The sequence below is a fragment of the Phytophthora ramorum genome, assembly GCF_020800215.1.
Source record: "Phytophthora ramorum isolate Pr-102 chromosome Unknown Phyram_PR-102_s0006, whole genome shotgun sequence".
Classification (NCBI taxonomy): domain Eukaryota; phylum Oomycota; class Peronosporomycetes; order Peronosporales; family Peronosporaceae; genus Phytophthora; species Phytophthora ramorum.
Genome location: NW_027150652.1, coordinates 383,431 through 406,190, shown reverse-complemented (window position 1 = coordinate 406,190; position 22,760 = coordinate 383,431). Strand labels below are relative to the sequence as shown.

The following is a 22,760-nucleotide window of genomic DNA, read 5'->3' as shown; positions in this document are numbered from 1 at the left end:
CTCGACCCGTATGGCGGCTACGGGGCGTTTTTGATACTGAGCGCCGCCTTGGTGCGAGGGGGAAACGGGCCGGGTTGTGCCACAGTGTCTGACAAGAACCCGCGGGTTTACCTGCAAAAAGCGTTTGATTTCCCAATAACGTGTTTTCGAGGCATGCTGAAGTGAAGAAACGAGCGACGCTTGTCAGACGCACGAGCTCCCCCACGAAGACCTGCACTGCATTCTCCTCCACCGCAAAGTGTCTTCGTACTTCCTATTAGCACGCAATATGAATCTCTGCAAAACACGCATCATTTGTCGTCGTGCGACTCGTTCCACGACTGTTTGCTCCACACATGTACCTTGTACTTACCGGAAATCCGTTAGTGATCATTTACTCAAGAAGCTCATGACGGATATCCGCTTCAAAAAATACTGAGCAGCCGTGTGGACACTTTGCAGCGAGCAAACGTGATTTCCTGTCGTGAAAATGGTGCTCGAGCGACGCCAGCCGTCAGAGTGTACTACATGCAAACGTCTGTGTATTGTATCTCGACTTGCACTAGACTAGCAGCAGCCGGGCAAAGCAGGCCTGTGCAGCTCTCTAATGAGCACTCGGCGTCATGTGCGCCGCGCACTTCTCCAGAGTCTTGATGGCCGATCCCAGCTTGTTCACCGTCTCCATGTACTCGGCCTGCGGGTCCGAGTCGTACACGATGCCGCCGCCCGCCTGCGAGTAGACCTTGCCGTCCTTCACCACCATGGTGCGGATGGCGATGGCCGTGTCCAGGAAGCCGGAGAAACTGAAGTAGCCCACCGAGCCTGAGTACACTCCGCGGCGCTCCGTCTCCAGCGAGCAGATTAGCTCCATGGCACGCACCTTAGGCGCACCGGACAGCGTGCCAGCCGGGAACATGGCGCGGTACGCATCGTACACTGTCCGGTCCTCGCGCAGGTCACCCTTGACCACCGAGACAATGTGCATCACGTGCGAGTACTTCTCGATCTGCATGAGGTGTTCCACCCGAACGGAGCCAGGCTTGGCCACGCGACCGACGTCGTTACGGCCCAGGTCCACCAGCATAATGTGTTCGGCACGCTCCTTCTCGTCGGCCAGCAGCTCGGCCACCAGCGCGGCGTCCTCTTCATCGTTGGCGCCACGGTGGCGCGTGCCGGCAATCGGGTGCGTCTCCACGATACGGTCGTGGTCCACCTTGACCAGCATCTCGGGCGACGCACCCACGATCTGGAAGTCCTCACCCATCTCCAGGTAGAACATGTACGGCGACGGGTTGATGGCGCGCATCTGACGGTACAGATCCAGCGGAGTCACGTCCTTCGGGAGGTCCACTGCCAGTCGCTGCGAGGGCACAGCCTGGAAGATATCGCCGTCCACGATGTGCTCCTTGAGCTTTTCCACGAAGCCCATGTACCCGGCCTTGCCGACGTTCGAGGCCTCCTCCAGGTCGATGGACGGTGTGGCGGGCGCGCTGGCGTGCTGCGCGACGCTGGATGTGCGCACCAGCGGCTTCTCGAGCGCGGCGTTCACGGCCAGGATCTTGTCAGTGGCCTCCTTGTAGGCTGTGGCGAGATCGCCCGTGTCTAAGCGGCAGTGCGACACGATCTTGAGCGAGTGGAACACGTGGTCGAAGATCACGACCGTGTCAAAGAACATGTAGATGCTCTCGGGCACATGCAGCACATCCTTCTGGGCCTCCACGTAGGGCGCGATCTTGGGCTCAAAATGGCGGATGGCGTCGAAGCCGCAGTAGCCCACGGCGCCGCCCGTCATGGGCACGTTGAGCTCGGGCAGCGTCACGGTGCGGAACTGCTGCATCTCCTGCTCGAGGTTCACGAGCGGGTCGCCCTGGAAGCTCTGGCCCTCGCCCGTGGCTACGACCTTGAGCGGTCCGGCGCCGATGAACGAGTAGCGCGCGATCTTCTCGCCCGGCGCCACGGACTCGAGCAGGAACGCGTGCGTCTGGCCCTTGCGCAGCTTCAGCAGCACGCTCACGGGCGTGTCCAGGTCGGCCACGGCATCCAGGTACACGGGCACGAGGTTCTTGTCCGCGTGTTCGGGCAGCTGCTGCAGCTGCGCGATGCGCTCCAATTGCGGCTGGAAGGACATGGCGACGTGGGGACTGGGGACTTGTGCGCGTGTTGGTGACGACCGGAATGAGCTCCCAATTGTATTCCGTATATAAGGGGAAAGTTGCTTGTAGAGAAAGTGATGTGGCCACAAGAACATTCGAGTGTGTGGACCACGTGCTCCACCAACAAGGCTACTGGTTGAAGTTGGACTGTCCTAACGGTGGGGAGCTCCGCTTTTCTTCTTCTGCTGGTGGAGATGAAGCCGAGCGATCACCATTGGAATCAATGGGTCGGCCAGCCAGTTTTCAAGCTGAAGGCGGATGGGCATGGATGCGAAGAGCAGATTGAAGGGAAAGTGGTCAGTTACTCCCCCGTGTCGGATCGGTATGTGCTCCGATACTCGGACGGGTCCTCGGAGGGCGTGTCGGCCGATGAGATCGGCGACTACGTGCCGTTGCTGCTGCAATTCCCGCATACCAAGCGCAGCTCGAAGAAACGACGAACGCAGTGTTGCACTGAAGCGAGTGACCAACGGCAGGGGCCTACGCCGCCGCTTGTAAAGCGGTGCAAGGTGCAGAGGCCAACTGCCGTGGCGGAAGAAGACACAAAACCTGCTTCTGCTCCTGAGGATGTATCACCTATTGCGTCTAAGTTTGTTCAGGACATTCTGTGGGCGCTGACCACGGTGCTCGAAGTTGCTGGCGAGAAGCAAAGGACGCTGCTCGCCACTCTGGACAACCGCATCGAACAGGTGAGCTAAACGTTTGGGCTATCATGCTAGATCCATGAGACGATTAACCAGGAATGCAGCCCCGCGCAGCTCTCGCGAGGTACATTGAAGAAGACGGACTAGATGCTGTGAACAGAACACTGCGCAAATGGGCGACCGAGACAGGTGATAGCTTTGGCGAAGGAGGAAATCAACCGAGTCAAGTGACTCCACTTCCTGACCGAGACGCAGCAGACAAAGTGAAAGTATCACGTCGTGCCGCCAAAAGCACCTCTCGTATGATCTCCCCGTGCGATCGTCATTTGCGAGAGCTTCTGTCCGGTAAGTTCGTTTCGTTTGTTTAGCAGTGCGGATGGTAATGCTGTTGTTTGCTGCCGGACAGGCAAGTGCGGAGGTGTTTTCTCGCCAACACGCACCCAGCCCAAGGAGCAGCATGCGCCTTGCAATGAGGAAGTCGACTTGCAGCGCAGAAAACTACGGCGCACACAAACTGCATCGATTGCCAAACATTCGATCGAAGTTTCACCTCCGCCAAAGACGCAAGCCCACCTGGTTGATCTCACTATCAGCGATGACGAGCAAGACGAAGGCGATGGTACTGCCGGTGCACGTAGACAACTTCGCTTTGGGCGCACCTCGACCATAGTTTTCAGCGAACGAGACAGTGTGGACGTCTTCCGTCTAGAGCTGATACGACGAAAACTTGCAAAGCAACGGAAGCTGCCGAAGCAGAAACCACAGGTGTGAGGACAAAGTCATGCAGGGGTGAAGCTGAGATTAGCAAGTTCTGTGTGTCTTGCGTATTTGATGACAAAAGGTAGGAATGCATCATTAGGAAGAAAAACAGGGTCTGTTGTGCGAAATTTCAGGGTCGCGTCGTTTCGCGGGCATTGAGCGTCTTCCAGCGATCCACATCTCGGTCTTCGCTCTACTTGCGAGCACTCACTCGTACACGCTCACCAACCTCTGCCATGAACTACGGCATCATCAACAATCGGCGGCCAGATGCGCGAAAGCCCGGCGCTGCCTCCTCCGTGAATGCACTTCTGGCTGATCCACGCATGCGTGAAATCGCAAAGCAAATGGGACTGCAGCCCAAAGACTTCGGCGGGGAGGCGCAGGCGCTTTGGCAGACGCTCAACGACCTGTCCACGTCGGATCCCAAGCGCTACGAGTCCTTTATCAACGAGCAATTGCAGGACGGACCTCCGGCACCTCCTTCCACGGACTCGCCATCGTCGAACCAGACCACCAACGATGCCGCACCACCACCTCGCTTCTTCACTCCCGACCCCGGCTTCGTAGTCAAGTGCACCATGTATCACTCGATCAAGTGCCAGCAAAAAGAGACCAAGCTCTTCTTGAATATCTGCGCGCACAAGCTCGTCGACACACCCAAGAACCCGAATTCCGGTCAGGAGGTGCCTGACGACACGCGAGCCGTGCCCAACACCAACAACTTGCAAGTTCCTCTTGTCGTGGGCAGGCTGCACGAAATCACCGACTTCAGTGGCGCCGTCTGTTGCGCTGTGGATGTGGTGGTGAACCCGTGGGTACTGCGTCGCTGTGAATGGGACGCAAACTTCAAGCGGGAGGTCATGAAGCTCGCTGTGCAGTGGGTGCAGGAGGACGCTGGTGTGCGGCTCGTCACGCCCACAGGCAAATTCATCAAAGCTCGATACAAAGGCGGCGTGGCTGTGGGCAATGAGATCATCACGTCCAAGTTCCGTATCGAGGACGCCGACCCAGCCAAGCAGCGCATGGAATCACCGACTGACCTCCTGAAGCAGATCAACCTTGACGAAGCGGGGAAGGATGAAGCCACGCAGGAGCTGACAATCACACCGTTCAAAGAGGTAAACACTATCCAGACACCAAAGGTGCTGCTGAAAGCACCTTCGTCGGAGCATGCTCAGCCCCCGCCAGCACCTGTAAACGCAACAGTGACAGAGCCGCAAAACAAGAAAGTGCTGATCGAAGAGCTACCGTCACCTTCGAAGACTGCGCACAATGCCAGCGGTGATCAATCTGCAACTGCAACAATGGCCACGACCTCAGCCAGCAGAACCTCACAGACCACAGCACCGCAAAAGAAAAAGAGTGGTAGCGCAGTGAAGCGAGGATTCCTCAACTCGACCAAAGCGAGTTTATACCCGGAGGGGTCAAGTGAGGGGCGTCCGTCGTCGGCGTACGTAAATCTTCTCAGTCGCAGCAAAGTCGTCGATATTGGCGAGGCTGAGCGGCAGCGGAAGGCACAGGAGGGCCAACGCAAGGAAACCATGGCGTTCTTACAGCCAACGAAGACAACACAGCGAGCAGAATCCGGAGAAATCGATCACGGAGATCACATCTTTGATCAACTTTGCCAGCAAGCCGAGCCAGACCTCAAGCCCATGGCTCTGCGAGAAGGCGCAAACTCCCTTGGCAGCGATATATTCAGCGGGGATCAGCTCTTTGGTGAAGGCTTCGACGAGCTCACGAAACTCTTGAATCCCTAGCTTCGTACTTGCGATAGATCTATTGCTTCAGCATAAAAACATTCGCAACGCCATAGTGAGAGGGTCAAGTGTTTTGTTCATCATGACTGCCTCATTGACTTTAGCTCTCCCATCCGATCTACATCCTTGCTTTTAATCCCGCGTGTCCGGGTTCACAATGTCGTGAATCCGCTGGTAGGACATTAGCAGGAACGCATTGAGGCGGCGCATGCTGTCAGCAGTGGACGGGAATTGCTCAAGCCGCTTCAGCAGTACCACAGTGTTGTGCTTGACGCCGATGGAGGGGTGGAAGATTCCCTGCGCGATTGTCTGCAAGCCACCGCGCAGCACCGGCAAAAAGCTGAGGAACTCCTGCAGCTCGAGCTCTGTGTGCAATAGTGTCGCAAAGTCTGTGTAGATTTTCTCCACAAGCGTGTCGTCAAGCACCACCATGTCACCCTGCAGACTTCGGATGTGCCGCTTCAGATCTACGCCCGTTTTCTCTACGTAAACAACAGCACAGCAAAGAGCACAGCACATGCCTCACACAGTTAAGGAACACCATACCAGCAACACATTCAGTATGCCGCAACATGCACGCTAACTACGAGAGCGAACAAATACAAGATAACTGTGAGTAGGATATATCGAACGCCGGTGAGTGGAAGAGTTTTCGGTGCGGCGAGTCCATGAAGCGCTTGTAGCTGTCCGTGCGGGCCCACTTGGTAATGCGTTTGTTGTTAACTGCTGAGCGTTTCGCCAGCGCGTCGGGGCTCAGGTAGTTGGCCTCACCCAACGCAATGTCCACGACATTTTTGCGCGTGTACTCCTCGAACATGCACCTCACCCACTCCTCGTCGTACCCTGCTGCTACACCATCCAAAACCTGTTCCTTGGCGTTATAACTTGGTAGAGGAATCACTAGTACACGCTCCTCCTCAACCCACCTCAAGCACCAAGTTACGGTCTGTAGCGTCGTAATCTTCCTTTTCCACTGGCGCTGAAACAAAGACTTCGCCTGTAGAGATATCGCACAACACGTCCCACCACTCCCGCTTGGTCTTGAACATCGGATTCGTCACACCAGCAATGTATCCCGGCGTGGACAAGAAGCCCAGATCCGTGAGATTCGCATACCTGTCTCCACAGATCGAGTAAGCAAAGACAAAATGACATCACGCTTTCCAGAGCAGCAGCATCTTACGGGTACTGGCGGTGGATCAGTCCGAAAAGCGGCGGACACACGAGCGAGCTCGTGGCCAGCACAAAGTTGCACACCTCGCCAGCCGGTCGGTTATATCCGAGAAAAATCACGCGTTGTCCTGTCAGCACGGCATTAAACAGCGCCATGGTCTGGTCTCCAAAAGTCTGCAACAACTGCGTCAACGTGCCGTCATCGTGCTGGTCGTCCGTACTGCAGATCTTGAACTGCAGCGGGACTGGGATGTCGTCCCACATGGCCTGCGTCCTGAAGAAAAGCGCCTTCTCGAGCGTCTTGGCGTCCTCCCGATTGGCAGCAGCGCGTCCGGTGCTGCTGATGGTGCGTTTCATGAGTCTCCTCTCCATGTTGGACAAGCCGCGCACCCCCGAGACGTCAACGGCGTTCACGACGTCGAAAAGCTCTTTCAGCACGTTCTCGCTCTCTGCCTCGCTTTTAGCGCCCACGATTTTGAGCACGGCCAGGTTGAGCACGTCTTTAAGAGCGAAGCAGCTCTTGTGCGTCGAGCACAGCGCCACGGCCGTGACTTTGGCGCCGCGACGAGCCGCCGAGTCGTGTGTCGTGCGGACCACGCTGAGGCAGTACATGAAACTCTGCAGCGGGTCGTTTTCTGTCTTCTCATTGACTGCAGCGTCGTTCTGGTCTTCTGCGGGCTTGTACGCGTTCTGGCGGTTGAGGAAGAAGATGGTCACGTCCTCCTCGCGGTTGTGCACGCCCTCGGGCAACATAATGTCGGCGAAGAACTCGGGCGAGTAGTGCGCGAAGGGCGTCGGGAAGCTCGCGCGTAGAGTGCTGCCCTTGGTCAGGTCGAATTCGGCGTACAGCACCACCTCGGCCAGCGGCCGGGAAGAAGCGTCCACTGCGGCCATCGCCATAGCGATCTTGACTGACTGACACGATAAATTACTTCGTTGAAAGGTATCAACCAATGAAAAACGCGGAACAATGACGACTAAAAATGACAATTCCAAGGAGGAGCTTTTCTTACAATTGCGAAAACAAAAAGTTTGGTTAGGCCTCCGTCAAGCTCGACGCATTGCTGTGGGCCTCCGCCTCTATCGCCTCCATGAAAGATTGCTGTCGTTGTGACCACGTTGGCGACGACGTCATCGATGGAATGGCCTCGGGGCCTGAGGACTCATTCGTTGAACTGAACTGGTGAGCGCCTTCGCTGCTTTGCGTATTCTCGTGTTTTCCCTGTTGCTTGGTTTCCTGATTCGGGGTTGGAGATGAGGAGTTGCTAATCGAGGGCCCCGTGGCGTACTTTGTTCGTGTCTGCATCGTAGACTTCCGATTGAAAAATGGGGACGTTGTCATTTCATTGAAACGCGAAATCGGGGTAGTGTGAAGCGAATGTCTGCTGCCAACCATCGAGATCGAAGACGGCGACCAAGTTGGTGGGCTTGCGCCTGCTGAATTCTCCTTCCTGTCGAATATGGAAAGTTTGTTTCTCTTCGCTGGTCTCGGCGGAGTCGAGCGTGACGGTGGCGCAGCATCCTGGCAAACCTGACGCTGTCGTGTCGTTCGCGTTGTCTTCGAAGTAGGGAGTGCGACCTGCAGTCGCTCCATCTTGCGCTGTCGTTCTCGCAATCGCGCAGCACATCGTTCAATAGTCTCTCTGCAGCGCCGATGGAGATCCAGCGGCGACGATGATAGTGCAGATGATCGACTCCATCGCGCTCCACTTCTGCCTTCTGCCGTGGAAATAACCTGCGGTACTTCCGCAGCAAAATCGCTGGTCACACGTGACATTCTTGACGCCTCACCATTCTCGTCTCGAGACAGCGACGAAGGAGGAGGTGGCTTCGACTCCATATTCGCCTCGGCAAGCGCTTTCCTAAGTGATGGACTCGCTCGTTTTAGCTGTTCAAAAACGTGAGTTTCAAAACCAACACCCCACTCCACCAAAACCATGGATTGAACATCTCATGGACACTGGAAAAGTGATAACGTCAATGCGAACCTGCACTTCAACTTGAAGTGGTCTGTAGCCATGTGCCACAGATCCGGTACCCGATCGTCGGATCGAAACGACGCGAGCCAAAGCGGCGCCAGCGATCCGCCAGCAGCAGCAACGCCGTAAAGCAGACCACAGCTCGGACAGAGACCATGTCGCTGGACGATGAGACGCGTCGATGGCTGCGGCGCCTTGTATCGCGAGCGCTGGATGTGGAACTTTCCGTCTTCGACCAGCTCCTGGCAGCTAAGGCCACGGACAACCAAACAGACCCTGTAGCTTCCGAGCTGGTGCAGTCGTTCTTTTCAGCCCGGACGGAGGCAGGCAGCGTCCTCTTCATCTATAAGGGGGAAGAACAGTATGAACTCGAAGAAGAGGTGGAAGAAGAGGTGGAAGTGACGCGAGAAGCCTCCCCGACAGGTCAGATGAGAAAGAATAATAGCACTAGTCAGGCCTTGATCACTCATTGCATGTTGTGTTGTGGCTGTCGATGCAGAGCCACCAAGTGATGGAGCATCACCGATTGAGCCGACGGACGAGCAGTTGTTTCTTGATGCGGAGGCTCCTCCGCCACAGACGGAGACAGTGAAGAGACTAGTGAAGCGGTCGCGGACAGCTACGCGTCAAGTGTGTCACGCATTCTTGAACTCGCTGCCCGCGGAGTCCTCGGAGTCGACTACAGTGTTTTTGATCAAGGTGGCGGCGGGACCAGTGACGATCCAGACTGTTGTGACTGAGGCGAATGAGAAAGTGGTGCATACGAACGTCGAGCTTGGCTGCTCGACAGGGGACTTGCTGTCAAACCTGGAAGGGATCATTTGCCACGTGTTCATGCCCCTGTTGGATCCTCAACTTTCGAGAGCGGATCAGGCTACTGGACGTGCTGAAGGCGACGATGCAGGCGCCAAGAACTCCGCTGCTGCTCACCAGGCGCTGAAGGTGATTGACGCTGTACGCAACGAGTTTAAGAGCAACTTGGTCAAGTTCTCGTCGCAGATCTCAAATGCGATTCAGCAGATCCAGGGCGACATTCACTTGAACATTCCAGACGTCATCATCACGAAGCCAGAGTCTCACTTGGATGACTATGAACTTATCAACACACTCGAACAGGCTTTGGAGGAATGGTCAAAAAGCGTAGCGAGCGTTGTGGAGCAGGAAACGCGAAAGACACCTAAGCGCAAGGGGCCACTGGCTGAGATCGAGTTCTGGCGAGAGCGCAACGCCACGCTAAGCACCATCTTCGAGCAGATCAACATGCCGGCGGTCCAGAAAATGCTGAAGTTGTTGGAACTCGTCGAGGCTAGCATGCTGCTCACGTTCAAGTACCATTTCTCAGAGCTCAGCAAACTTTACGTCGAGGCGAAGGACAATGTCAAGTTCCTCACGACTCTGGAGCGACACTTCAAGAACATCGCGAGCGGCTCCTTTTCCACGATCGCCGACACGTTGCCGTCAATGATGAATGCTATTCGCATGGTCTGGATCATCTCACGTCACTACAACACAGACGAGCGAATGGTGCCTCTCATGGAGCGCATTGCGTCAGAGATCGTGGACAAGGTAGCGGTGGAAATCAACATCCACACGATCCTGCGTAAAAGTCCTGAAAATGCTCTGCACGCCATTGAGGAGGCGAAAATGGTACTGGAGTTGTGGCACTCGACGTACATGAAAGTACGTGAGCGCATCGAGGCCAGCGGGACAGACCACCGCTGGGAGTTCGACCGAAAGCGGCTGTTTGAACAGACAAACTACATGGCCAAGATCTGTGAAAATCTGCAGGAGGTTGCCACGGTCTTGGATCAGTTCAACAAGTTCCTTGGACCCGAGCTGAAGTCTGTGACTGGTGATTCCCAGGGCATTGACGAAGTCATGGCACGCGTGGAAAGTCTCATCGCTCCGTTCGAAAGTGTCCCCTTTAAGATTTTCGACCGTGGCTACAAGACGAGCTGGGAGTCTGTCATGGTGCAGTTTCGCGACAAAGTGAGCGAGATCGAGCACATGACGCGGAAGTTCATCGACACGTCTTTCCAAAAGCTCCGATCTGCTGAAGGTGCGTTTGATCTGCTGCAGAACTTCCAAAACATCCAGTCGCGCGAGTCAATTAACAAGCAGATGATGGAGAAGTACAAGGACATCCTCATGCAGTACACGAAAGAGCTGGAAAAGTTAGAGGATCAGTTCCACCGACACAAACACCGACCACCCGTGTACAAGAACCACCCGCCTGTTGCAGGTGCCATCAGTTGGTCACGCGCGCTCTACTTACGCGCCAAAAAGCCTATCCTGCGCTTTCGTGCCATGAATGACCTGCTTAAGAGTCCCCACGGTGAAGAAGTCAAAGAAAAATATTTGGTTTTCGCGCGCGGCGTGGACGCGTACATCAAGCAGCTTCATAAAGACTGGAAGGAGAAGGTTCCTGCCCTCACGAACGAATGTCTGAGGCAGTCAATTCTGGGCCCAAAGCTGCTGGAGGCGGGCAAGTCGGAAACCGGAGTTATGCTCTACAAGTTGCCACCGCCACCGTTCTACGCGAACTTCGCACCCGAGTTGGTGATGATAATCAAGGAGTCCAAATATCTGGACCGACTTGGATTTGAAATCCCGGAGGAGGCTCTGAATGTCACGCTACAGGAGGACAAGTACCATCAGTACGTCCAAGAACTGACGCTGATGCTCCGGCGTTATGATTCACTTCTCGCGGAGCTCACACCCGTGGAGACGCACTTGCTGCGGTCACAGCTGAAAGCGCTCGAGGATGTTCTGCGCGTGGGGTTTTCGCCTCTAAACTGGAACTCGCAGCGCGTACTGAGCTTCATTGAGAACTGCAACAAGGCGCTCAACCAGTTCGCAAACCTCGTAAGCCAGATTCACAAGAGCAGCAAAATGGTGGAGGAGATCGTGATGGACATCGAAAACACGCTACTCATCAAGATCGAAGACTTTGAGGAGGGCGTCGTGACCGAGGTGGGCGAGTTCTACGAGCTCGTTGAGCGAAACCGCATGCAGCGTATTGAAGAGCTTGTGCAAAGTTATCGTTCTATCGGCCCTCTATTGATCAAAGTGGAAGAGATCGTCGCCGGCGTAAACACGGGCACTAGTCCGAAGATGTCGACGTACTACATGTACTGGGAGCGTCGCATTTTCAATGCAATCACGAAGATGATCATCGCGTCCATGACGACGTTCCAGGCGCTGCTGAATGTCCACACAAAGGACATTAGCAGTGCAATGTCCGTCATGGGTCCTGGAGAAGGAGGCAAGCTCAAGCGGCCACCACTATGCAAGGTGAAAGCTACTATGAACGGGAAGGACATCATCGTGACACCGTCGCTCTCGGATATGTACAAGTACCTGAGCAAGTCTGTGAAGCACATTGTCGAGAGTGCCAAAGCCTTTATCCGCTGGATGCACGGAACTTGCCGCGAGACTGCGCCACTCGTTGTCAACGAGGATGAAGAGCCTATCACGTTTACATTCTACTCGGACATCTCTCAGAACCCGTACGTCATTAAGATGACGCTGTCCCTGAACCAGGAGATCCACAAGGTCTTCAATATCGTGAACCGATACTTGGATAGCTGGCGTCGATACGACACGGTGTATAATCTCTGGAACACCAAGCGACGTAGTGCTCTCGAAAAGCTTGCAGACAAGAAACCTCCGTGTGTGTACTTCGACACGCGTATGGCACAGTACACGCGACTGGCAGAGTCTGTACGCAATCAGCCCACAGAGAAGGACACAGACTTTTTGCAGATCAATTGTCTGCCTTTGGCGGTGTCGATCGCCAAACAAGCCGAGATGTGGAAGGACGACTATGGCAAAATCCTGTTGGAAGTATCAAATAAAAAACTGCTCTCGATCGGCGCTACCATGGACCAGCTTGAGGCAGAGCTGGATGCAACCCCAGAAGACCTCGAGTCACTCAAGAAGGTGTTAAACACCGTTGCTAGTATTAGCGACATGGGTATGGAGATGGAGCTCGAATACGCCGACATCATTGAGCGCTATCGCACACTCCAGACTTTTAGCATTGCTGGAGACCCCGCTGAATTCATCAAGGCGTTCTCACTGGAACAGCGGTGGAGGAACCTGTACCTCTCATCGAAGACAAAGGACCTTCGGCTCGTGAAAGTAAAGGACCAGTTCAGAGGTGTGACCAAGCAAGACGCCGTGAACTTTGCCGAGGAGTGCAAGAATATGAAGAAGGACTTTCTTGAGCATGGACCAGGGACATGTTCAATCGATCTAGACGCTGGACTCGAGATGCTATCGGCTTTTCAGAAGAAGCTCACAGTGTTCAAGGCGCGGCGTCAGGAGCTTGCAAACGCTGAGAACCTCTTTGCGTTACCAATTACGTCGTACCCGGAGCTGCAGCAAATTGCAGAGGCTCTGGAAAAGCAGGCCGTGATCTATTCTCTCTACACAGAGCAAAAGGAGTTTATCAGCAACCTCTCGAGTATGCTTTGGGCTGAGCTCGATGTGGCGGCCATGAACAAGGGCATTGAGGAGCTGGAGAAGCGCTGCCGCAAAATCCCGAAAGACCTGAAAGCGATGTCTACATTCGTGGAGGTGGAGAAGCAGATTTTGTCTTTCAAAGAGAGTATCCCTCTAATCCAGAGCCTCAAGAACGAAGCCATGAAGCCACGTCACTGGGAAGAACTCATGACGGTCACCCAAGTGCGCTTTGATATGAACCTCAAAACCTTCACGTTAGGCAACCTGTTTGCTATGAAGCTGCATCGATTCTCGTCCGAGATCGGCGAGATTGTAAACGCAGCTATGCAGGAGCAAAAGATCGAGCAGGAGATATTGAAGATTGAAGACTCGTGGTCAAAGGCAGTGCTGGAGCTCGTCAAGTACAAGAAGAATGGCACTGATCGCGGTTGGGTGCTGCGAGCTGCAGACGAGCTGAAGATCACACTGGAAGACCACATGCTGAACTTGCAGACGATGTCTGGCTCACGCTTCATTGCAAGTTTTGCGGAGCGTGTTCGCAAGTGGGAAAAGCGTCTCGGCGTGGTGAACGAGTGTTTGGATATTTGGTTCGTTGTGCAGCGCAAGTGGATGTACCTCGAGAGCATTTTTGTTGGAGCGGAGGATATTCGCCAGCAGCTACCAGAGGAAGCCAAGAAGTTTGACGCGATCGACAAAGCGTGGAAGACCATCATGGGGGCTACGTACAAGAACGCCAACGCAGTGGAAGCTTGCACGGCCGAAAACCGAGTGGAGACGCTGCATTCTCTCTCCGAAAGACTTGACAAGTGTCAAAAGTCCTTAAGTGACTATCTGGACACGAAGCGAAATTCCTTCCCACGGTTCTTCTTCATCTCTGATGACGAGCTTCTGAGTGTTCTCGGATCTTCGGACCCAACATCTATCCAGATACACATGCTCAAGCTCTTTGACAATGTCAAGCTGTTGAGTTTTGTACGCAACAACAAGAGCGTCGGTGCTATGGAGAGCGCTGAAGGTGAAGGCTTTCAATTCCGGACGTTATCGGCCGTTGAAGGTCCTGTTGAATCCTGGATGACCGGTGTGGAAGACGAAATGCGAGCCACCCTGCAGCGCATCGCTAAGGAGGGTGTGTTTCAGTACGCTAATATGGATCGCACGAAGTGGCTGGAAGACGTACTGGGGATGGTGTCGCTCGTTGGAAGTCAAATTTGGTGGACGTGGGAAGTGGAGGACGTGTTCCACCGGGTCAAAGGTGGCGACAAGTACGCCATGAAAGGCCTGGAAGGACGACTAACTGAACAATTGAACAGCCTCGTGCGACGTGTGCGCGAGCCACTTGATAAGCTCACACGGAAGAAAGTGAACACCCTATTGATCATTGACGTACACGCGCGCGATATTGTGGACTCATTCGTGCGTGACAGCATCCTCAACGAGAAAGAGTTTGCGTGGGAGTCCCAGCTCCGCTTTTACTGGCGGAAGGACGTGGACGACGTTGTTATCAGTCAGTGCACAGGCAACTTCCGCTACGGCTACGAGTACATGGGGTTGAATGGGCGACTTGTTATCACACCACTCACGGATCGATGTTACATGACACTGACTCAAGCACTAACCTTTAAGCTCGGAGGGTCTCCTGCGGGTCCTGCTGGTACCGGCAAGACCGAAACGGTGAAAGACCTCGCGAAATCTCTCGCACTGCCGTGTTATGTAATTAACTGCGGTGAAGGCCTTGACTACAAGGCCATGGGTAGCATTTTCTCAGGACTGGTTCAAGTGGGTGCCTGGGGCTGCTTCGATGAGTTCAACCGAATCAACATTGAAGTGCTGTCCGTGGTTTCTGCTCAACTTCGTGCTATCCAGAACGCTCTCAACTACGACAAGCCTACTGTTGATATTGGTTTCGGAACCGAGATTGCTATCCATCGCACAGCAGGGTTCGCCACTTGTGGCTTCTTCATCACGATGAATCCTGGTTACGCAGGACGTACGGAACTTCCGGACAACCTCAAAGCGCTCTTCCGGCCAGTGACCATGATCGTGCCCGACTTGCTGCAAATTTGTCAGATCATGCTCTTCTCTGAAGGTTTTGAGAATGCTGTGTCGCTCGCAAAGAAGATGACGGTGTTGTACAAGCTTTCGCGCGAGCAGCTGTCGAAGCAGTACCACTACGATTTTGGTCTCCGAGCTCTGAAGAGTGTGTTGGTTATGGCGGGATCGCTCAAACGTGAGTACAATGACATGAACGAAGACTTGGTGCTCATGCGGGCACTGCGTGATAGTAATATGCCCAAGTTCGTATTCGAGGATGTTCCGCTCTTCCACGGACTTATCAATGACCTCTTCCCTGGTCTGGACTGCCCTCGTGTGGGATACGCAGCCTTAAAAGACGCCATCGAGGCAGAACTCATTGCCGGTGAGTATAACACGACTAACACCGCCGTGTACAACGAACAGATTGACAAGATCATTCAAATGTACGAGACGATGCTTGTGCGTCACACGACCATGATAGTCGGACCGACAGGAGGCGGCAAGACGCTGGTACTCAACACTCTTGCTGCCGCATCGAAAACAGCTCTGGACGAACAGGTTAAAATCTTTGTGCTCAACCCGAAAGCCCAGCCGATTGCCGAGCTTTATGGCACCATGGACCCAGTCACCCGCGACTGGACCGACGGTGTGCTGTCAAAGCTTTTCCGTGAGCTCAATCAACCTCTCCCCGCTGGGAAGGAGAACGAAAAGCGCTGGTTAATCTACGACGGTGATGTCGACGCCGTCTGGGTGGAGAATATGAACAGTGTCATGGATGACAACAAATTGCTGACGCTGCCTAACGGTGAGCGCATACGACTGCAGACTCACTGCAGCATGATCTGTGAGACTTTTGATTTACAGTACGCTTCACCCGCTACCATTAGTCGTTGTGGTATGGTTTGGGTCGATCCAAAGAACCTCGGCTATCGACCGTACTACGAGCGGTGGCTCAAGAAAAAGTATCCGCTCGTAGCAGTGACTCCAGCGGCGGATGCGCCTGCTACCTCCAATTCACCGCCTCCAGGAACACTTTCAACTCCACTAGACCGCATAGTGCTTCTCGAGTTGTTTGATAAATACGTGCCCAAGTGTATTGACTTCATTCTGGAAGGGGTCTTCGGAGCGGACGAGGTGGTGGCCAAGTGCCAGCAAGTAATTCCCATTAGCAACATGGAAATGTGCAAGCAGCTCTGCATCTCACTGGATGCATTCCTGCCAAGTGATGGATCGTTGGACCCAACTACGGACCGGGCGAGCGTCGAAGGCCTCTTCTTGTTCAGTGTTGTATGGTCATTGGGAGCGGCACTGCTCGGAAGCAGTCGAGTGCGGTTCAACGAGTTCATCCGCAAGATTGCAGACTGCCCGCTCCCTGCTACGAGTCTCTACTACAATTTCTTTGACTTGGAAACGCGAAAATGGCAGCCGTGGGAATCACGAGTCGTGCCGTACGCTGAACCCGCTCCGTTCAATTTCTCTCGTGTGTTTGTCCCCACCACCGACTCGGTACTCTACAGCTTCATTCTCGCTAGCTGCATGCGCACGGAGAAGCCGATTCTTTTCGTAGGCGAAAGCGGCACAGCAAAGACGGTGACAATTCAGAGCTACCTCAAGGACTTGGACCAGCAGACATGCTCGACGCTCAGTATTAATTTCTCAAGCCGTACAAGCAGTTTGGACGTCCAGACGAACATTCAAGCCAACGTGGACAAGCGCTCGGGCAAGATTTACGGTCCTCCCGCGGGGAAGAAGCTGCTGATCTTCATCGATGACTTGAACATGCCCAAGGTGGATCTCTACGGAACCCAGCAACCGATTGCTCTTCTGCACTTTGTCATGAATCGTGGCAGTATCTATGATCGTGGAAAGGAGCTTGACCTCCGTATTCTGAAAGACTTGCTGTTCATCGGGGCCATGGGACCTCCCGGTGGTGGCCGAAACCAAGTCGACCCGCGCTTCGTGGCACAGTTCAACGTGTACAACCTCACACCTCCGACAAAAGAGGTGCTGAAGCACATCTACGGCTCTATCGTGACCACATATCTGCGCAATTTCAACGAAGCAATTCAAGCTAAAGGGATTAAACTGACCGAGGCGCTGCTTCAATTCTTCGAGTTCACGCTCGAGAAATTGCCGCCCACGCCGTCCAAGTTCCACTACATTTTCAACCTTCGCGACCTCGGTCGAGTTTGCGAAGGCATCTGCATGGCCACAACGGACAAGTTCGACAGCGTTGGCACGATTGTGCGTCTGTGGCGCAACGAAGTGAAGCGGATTTTCTGCGATCGTCTTACAAGTGAGTCCGACAACGCGCTAGTGGATGGTGCTATCTCTCAGATTCTACGCGATTCGTTCCCTGATGAGGCGGAGGTAGCATCTGCAGACCCTCTCATCTTTGGCGACTATGCAGACTGCATTGGACGTATCACTGGGCAGGCTGCGACTGAAGATGCTCGATTGTACCAGGACATGGAGTCGTACCGCCGCATTCGCGGCATATTCGACGAAGCATTGGAGACGTACAACCTGGACAACAAACCTATGGCTCTGGTCCTGTTTGAGATGGCACTGGAGCACCTGTCGCGCATTTTGCGTATCATCCGTAACCCGCTGGGTCACGCTCTGTTGATAGGCGTGGGTGGCAGTGGCAAGCAGAGTCTTTCGCGGCTAGCAGCTTTCACGGCCGGGTACGACCTCTTTGAGATTTTCCTGACTCGAGGATATGGCGAGACGGAGTTCCGTGAGAACCTCAAAGACCTGTATCGTATGCTAGGCAAGAAGCCTGTCGTTTTCCTGTTCACAGATGCACACGCCGTGGAAGAAGGCTTCCTCGAGTTTATCAACAACATGCTTACTACAGGTGTTGTCCCCGCGCTATTTGAGACGGATGAGCGTGACGTACTTGCAAGTTCCGTGCGTGATCAAGTCAAGGCCGCTGGGCTTGTTGAAACAAACGAAAGCTGCTGGAGATTCTACGTGAACCTATGCCGTCAGAACCTCCACGTGATTCTAGCGATGTCTCCTTCGGGTAGTACACTTCGAACCCGATGCCGCAACTTCCCTGGCCTTGTGTCAGCCACAGTTATCGACTGGTTCTTCGCGTGGCCCGAAGATGCACTGCGAAACGTGGCGCAGTACTTCTTGGCCGAAGAGGCGATTCCGGAGGAGTCTCGCGAACAGGTGACTAACCATCTCGTGCACGCGCATTTAAGAGTGGTTCGTGTTGCCCACCAGTTTGGTGAAGAGCTTCGTCGTCATTACTACGTGACGCCAAAGAACTACCTCGATTTCATTTCGAACTACCGTTTGCAGCTCAAAGAGAACAAGCTCAAGGTCACGGCCAGTATCGCTCGTCTAAAAGGTGGTCTCACAAAGCTCGTTGAAGCTGCCCAAGCTGTGGATGTGATGCAGATCGAACTGTCCGAGAAGAAGGTGATCGTGGACGAGAAGACGCTGGCATGCGAGGCACTGATCAAGACTATTGAGGAGAAGTCAACTGTCGCGTCGAAGCAGCAAGAGGTTGCTGCTGCGACACAAATTGAGTGCGAGAAAGCATCAGTTCTCATCGCTCGCGAGAAAGAAGAAGCGGATGCAGCTTTGCTCGAAGCTCTTCCCGCCGTGGAAGCAGCAGCCGCGGCACTGCAGGATCTCTCCAAGGCGGATCTGACGGAACTTAAATCGTTTGCGTCGCCACCGCCATTGGTGATGTCAGTGTGTATGTGCGTCTTGATTCTCAAGCCCACGGGCCAAGAGCTAGACCTGGACTGGAAAGGTGCCAAGGTCATGCTGAGTAACGCCAACCTGATCACGTTGCTCAAGGAGTACGAGAAGGACAAAATCTCGTCCAAGATGATCACGAAGATCAAGACGTTCTTCAAAAACCCGGATCTCAACATTGAGAACATGAAATCGATCTCGAGGGCTGGGGCTGGGCTGCTCGTGTGGGTAGTGGCCATCGTCAAGTATCACGATGTGGCCAAAAACGTCGAGCCGTTGCGTCTCAAGGTGAAGACGATGGAGAAGGAGCAGACCGTTAAAGAACAGGAGCTTGCGGACCTCAAGGCTACGCTCGATCGACTGAAGACAGAGCTCGATACCTTGTCCACCCAGTTCCAGGAAGCCAACTCGGAGCTGCAAGGGCTCAAGACTCAAGCAGACCAGATGCAGAAGCGATTGCAGGCAGCAAGCAAATTGCTCGCTGGTCTCGGCTCCGAGCGTACGCGCTGGACAAAGGATGTCGATTCACTCAACCTGCAGAGCGAGCGACTCGTGGGTGACTGCTTGCTCACGGCCAGTTTCCTAAGTTATGCCGGGGCTTTCAGCTTCGACTACCGGTCAGACCTCATCTACCGCGACTTTTTCCAGGACATCGAGTCGCGCAAGCTTCCTGTGACGACACCTTTCCGTCTAGAAAGCTCTCTCACGGACGATGCAACTATCCAGAAGTGGGTCTCTGAAGGCTTACCAGCAGACGAACACTCAGTCCAGAATGGTATCCTGACCACGAAGGCCAGTCGCTTCCCGTTGTGTATCGATCCACAGCAACAAGCTGTGAACTGGATCAAGAAGAAGGAAGAGAAGAATAGTTTGACTGTCAAGACGTTGAGCGACCCAGACTTCATGAAGCACTTGGAGCTGGCAATTCAGTTCGGTAACCCGTTCCTGTTTGAAAGCGTCGACGAAGAGCTGGATCCGATACTGGACCCGGTGCTCGAGAAGAGCACGTTCATGGAGGGATCACAGCGACTCATCAAGCTAGGGGACAAGAATGTCGAGTGGGATGCAAACTTCCGCCTATACTTCACATCGAAGCTTGCTAATCCACACTATTCACCTGAAGTCATGGGCAAGACCATGATCGTGAACTACAGCGTGACTCAAGACGGCCTTGCAAACCAGTTGCTGAATGTTGTGGTCGCCCACGAGAGACCTGATCTGGAGGAGCAGTACAGCGACCTCGTGACGGAGATGTCGGAGAGCACCCAGCTGATCGTGGAGCTCGAAGACACCCTGCTGCGGGAACTATCGAGCAGCTCCGGGAACATCCTAGACAATGAAGAGCTCATCGCTACTCTTGACGAGACCAAGAACAAGGCCACTGAAATCAGTGCGAAGCTCGAGCTGGCAAGTTTCACCAAGGACGAGATCACCAAGGCTCGCGAGGTGTACACACCCGTGGCGCTACGCGGGTCCATTATGTACTTTGCCATGGCAGCTCTCGCGACGATTATGAAGATGTACGAAATCTCGCTTGCGAGTTTCCTCACGGTCTTCCACACAGCTCTCGAGACGGCCAAACGCGATGTTGTCCTTGAGAAGCGACTGCGCTTCATGGTACATTCGATCACGGAGATGATGTACGACTACACGTGCACAGGCATCTTTGAGCGGCACAAACTCATGTTCTCGTTCCAAATGACGTGCATGATCCTGGGTGCTTCGGGTGATCTCAACCGAGCTGAGCTCGACTTCTTCCTCAAGGGGGACACATCTCTGGATGCCGCATCTCAGCAGAAGCCGGAGGACATTACGTGGGTGTCGACTGCTGGATGGAAGGACCTCCTTTGCCTCAGCAGGCTTGGCGAAGGAGAAGGCAGCGTGTTTGGGTCACTCATGTCCGACTTTGCACAGAAGACAAGCGAATGGAAAGCTTGGTACGACCTCGAAGCTCCTGAGCTCGCAGACCTTCCTTGTGGATACTCGGAGAAGCTGTCCAGCTTGCAAAAGCTGCTGGTCTTCAGGTGCTTCCGACAGGACCGTGTGTACAATGCCATGAAGCTCTTCGTGATGGCAATGATGGGAGAAAAGTTCGTCCAGCCCCCCGTGCTGGACTACGCGCGGATTTACAGCCAGAGCGCCGCCACATCACCAATTGTTTGCATCTTGAGTCCGGGTGCTGATCCCCAGAGCGACATCCAAACCTTGGGCGACGAGTACGGCTTTTCTGGTCATCGATTCAAATTCCTGGCACTGGGACAGGGGCAAGGACCTCTAGCTGAGCAAATGCTAGAAGCAGGAGCAACGCGTGGACACTGGGTACTGTTGCAAAACTGTCACCTGCTCGCTAGCTGGCTGCGAACGTTGGAGAAAATGCTTTTGGCTATGACAAAGCCCCACAAGGACTTCCGATTGTGGCTCACCACGGAGCCGACGGACAGATTCCCCTTGGGTATCCTCCAGCGCTCGCTAAAGGTGGTCACCGAGCCGCCTGACGGTCTCAAGCAGAACATGCGAAGTCTCTACTCGAAACTAGATCAGACAATGCTGGAAGAATGTCCTCACGCAGCGTTCCGCTCTGTGGTTTACGTGCTGTGCTTCCTGCATGCTGTGGTGCTGGAGCGGCGCAAGTACGGCAAGATTGGCTGGAACGTGAGCTACGACTTTAACGAGTCGGACTTCACCATCTCGCGGAAGTTGCTGAGCCTCTACCTCTACAAGGCGTACGAGGATGGCGACGAGCAGCTTCCCTGGGGCTCGCTGAAGTACCTGATCGGCGACGCCATGTACGGCGGCCGCGTCAGCGACGACTACGACCGGCGGATCCTCACCACATATTTGTCCGAGTACATGGGCGACTTCCTTTTTGACGACTGCCAGCGCTTCTACTTCAGCCGCTCAGGCTTCGACTACGTACTTCCTGGTGCATTGGACGGCAACTCGAGCCCGTTAGCACTTCGGCTGGACGACTACGTGGCCACGGTTGAGACTTTGCCATTGACAAATAGTCCTGCAGTGTTTGGTCTACACCCCAACGCCGAGATCGGCTATTACACGAATATGTCGAAGAGCGTGTGGAAGGACTTGATCTCTCTTCAGCCGAGGTCGGCGCAGTCGGGCGCAGGTATATCCCGTGAAGACCATATCGGTAACGTGGCTAGCGACATCCAGTCAAAGGTTCCAGAGCCGGTCGATGTGGACCAAATCCGCAAGAAGCTGGGCCTTACACCGACGCCCACGCAAGTGGTGCTGCTCCAAGAACTCGACCGCTGGAACCTGCTTACGGCGCGCATGCGCGTATCGCTTGGAGATCTCCAGAAGGCTCTCGTCGGAGAAATCGGCATGAGCGATGAGCTGGATGCCGTGGGGAATGCGCTGTACGATGGGTTCCTGCCCAACCTGTGGCGCTCACTGTGTCCCAAGACAGAGAAGCCGCTTGGCAGCTGGATGGAGCACTTCACACAGCGCTTCAAGCAGTACATGGACTGGATCGCAAACGGCGACCCGCGCGTCATGTGGCTTTCGGGGTTAGGAATTCCTGAGTCGTATCTCACCGCTCTCGTGCAAGCCACTTGCCGAGCGAAGAACTGGCCGCTGGACAAGTCGACGCTGTACACGCGGGTCACGAGCTACACGCACGACTCGCAGTTGCCTGTGCTCGACGGCACGAAGGACGACGCCGGGTGCTACGTCAAGGGGCTCTTCCTAGAAGGCGCATCCTGGGACCTCGATCATGGATGTCTCGCCCCACAGCGACCCAAGCAGCTCGTGGAAGAGCTGCCCATTCTGCAGGTCATCCCCATCGAGGCTAGTCGCCTCAAGCTGCAGAACACGTTCCGCACACCAGTGTACGTGACCCAGTCTCGTCGAAACGCCATGGGCGTCGGACTCGTCTTCGAAGCAGATCTCTTCTCCACCGAGCACGCCTCGCACTGGGTACTGCAAGGTGTCGCCCTCGCACTCAACACCGACTACTAGGAGAGCAATTGACCACGTTGAAGTCGAATGTAGCCATGATGCTTGTACAGAAATTCGTGTATGTTCATCGATGATTATTACCCTTGGCTGAAAAGAGAATATATGCTGTATGTA

General features: G+C 54.4%; 5 protein-coding genes across 5 annotated transcripts; 3 read left to right on the top strand and 2 right to left on the bottom strand.

The window, feature by feature from the left end:
• Positions 1 to 583: 583 nt before the first annotated feature.
• Positions 584 to 2,107, bottom strand: KRP23_6946 (putative anthranilate synthase component 1; the record flags this gene model as incomplete). The annotated part of the gene is made up of 1 exon (XM_067892197.1): positions 584 to 2,107. One exon carries the CDS (start codon positions 2,105 to 2,107, stop codon positions 584 to 586), a length of 1,524 nt encoding a protein of 507 aa, XP_067744100.1.
• Positions 2,108 to 2,326: 219 nt separating this feature from the next.
• Positions 2,327 to 3,547, top strand: KRP23_6945 (uncharacterized protein; the record flags this gene model as incomplete). Its single annotated transcript, XM_067892196.1, has 3 exons — positions 2,327 to 2,821; positions 2,881 to 3,121; positions 3,183 to 3,547. The coding sequence occupies 3 exons, from the start codon at positions 2,327 to 2,329 to the stop codon at positions 3,545 to 3,547; spliced, it is 1,101 nt and encodes a 366-aa protein (XP_067744099.1).
• Positions 3,548 to 3,771: 224 nt separating this feature from the next.
• Positions 3,772 to 5,298, top strand: KRP23_6944 (PIH1 domain-containing protein 1; the record flags this gene model as incomplete). The annotated part of the gene is made up of 1 exon (XM_067892195.1): positions 3,772 to 5,298. One exon carries the CDS (start codon positions 3,772 to 3,774, stop codon positions 5,296 to 5,298), a length of 1,527 nt encoding a protein of 508 aa, XP_067744098.1.
• Positions 5,299 to 5,430: 132 nt separating this feature from the next.
• Positions 5,431 to 7,371, bottom strand: KRP23_6943 (Protein mesA; the record flags this gene model as incomplete). Its single annotated transcript, XM_067892193.1, has 4 exons — positions 5,431 to 5,784; positions 5,924 to 6,163; positions 6,225 to 6,414; positions 6,482 to 7,371. The coding sequence occupies 4 exons, from the start codon at positions 7,369 to 7,371 to the stop codon at positions 5,431 to 5,433; spliced, it is 1,674 nt and encodes a 557-aa protein (XP_067744097.1).
• Positions 7,372 to 8,605: 1,234 nt separating this feature from the next.
• On the top strand, positions 8,606 to 22,646 carry KRP23_6942 (Dynein-1-alpha heavy chain, flagellar inner arm I1 complex; the record flags this gene model as incomplete). The annotated part of the gene is made up of 2 exons (XM_067892192.1): positions 8,606 to 8,873; positions 8,950 to 22,646. 2 exons carry the CDS (start codon positions 8,606 to 8,608, stop codon positions 22,644 to 22,646), a joined length of 13,965 nt encoding a protein of 4,654 aa, XP_067744096.1.
• Positions 22,647 to 22,760: the final 114 nt, after the last annotated feature.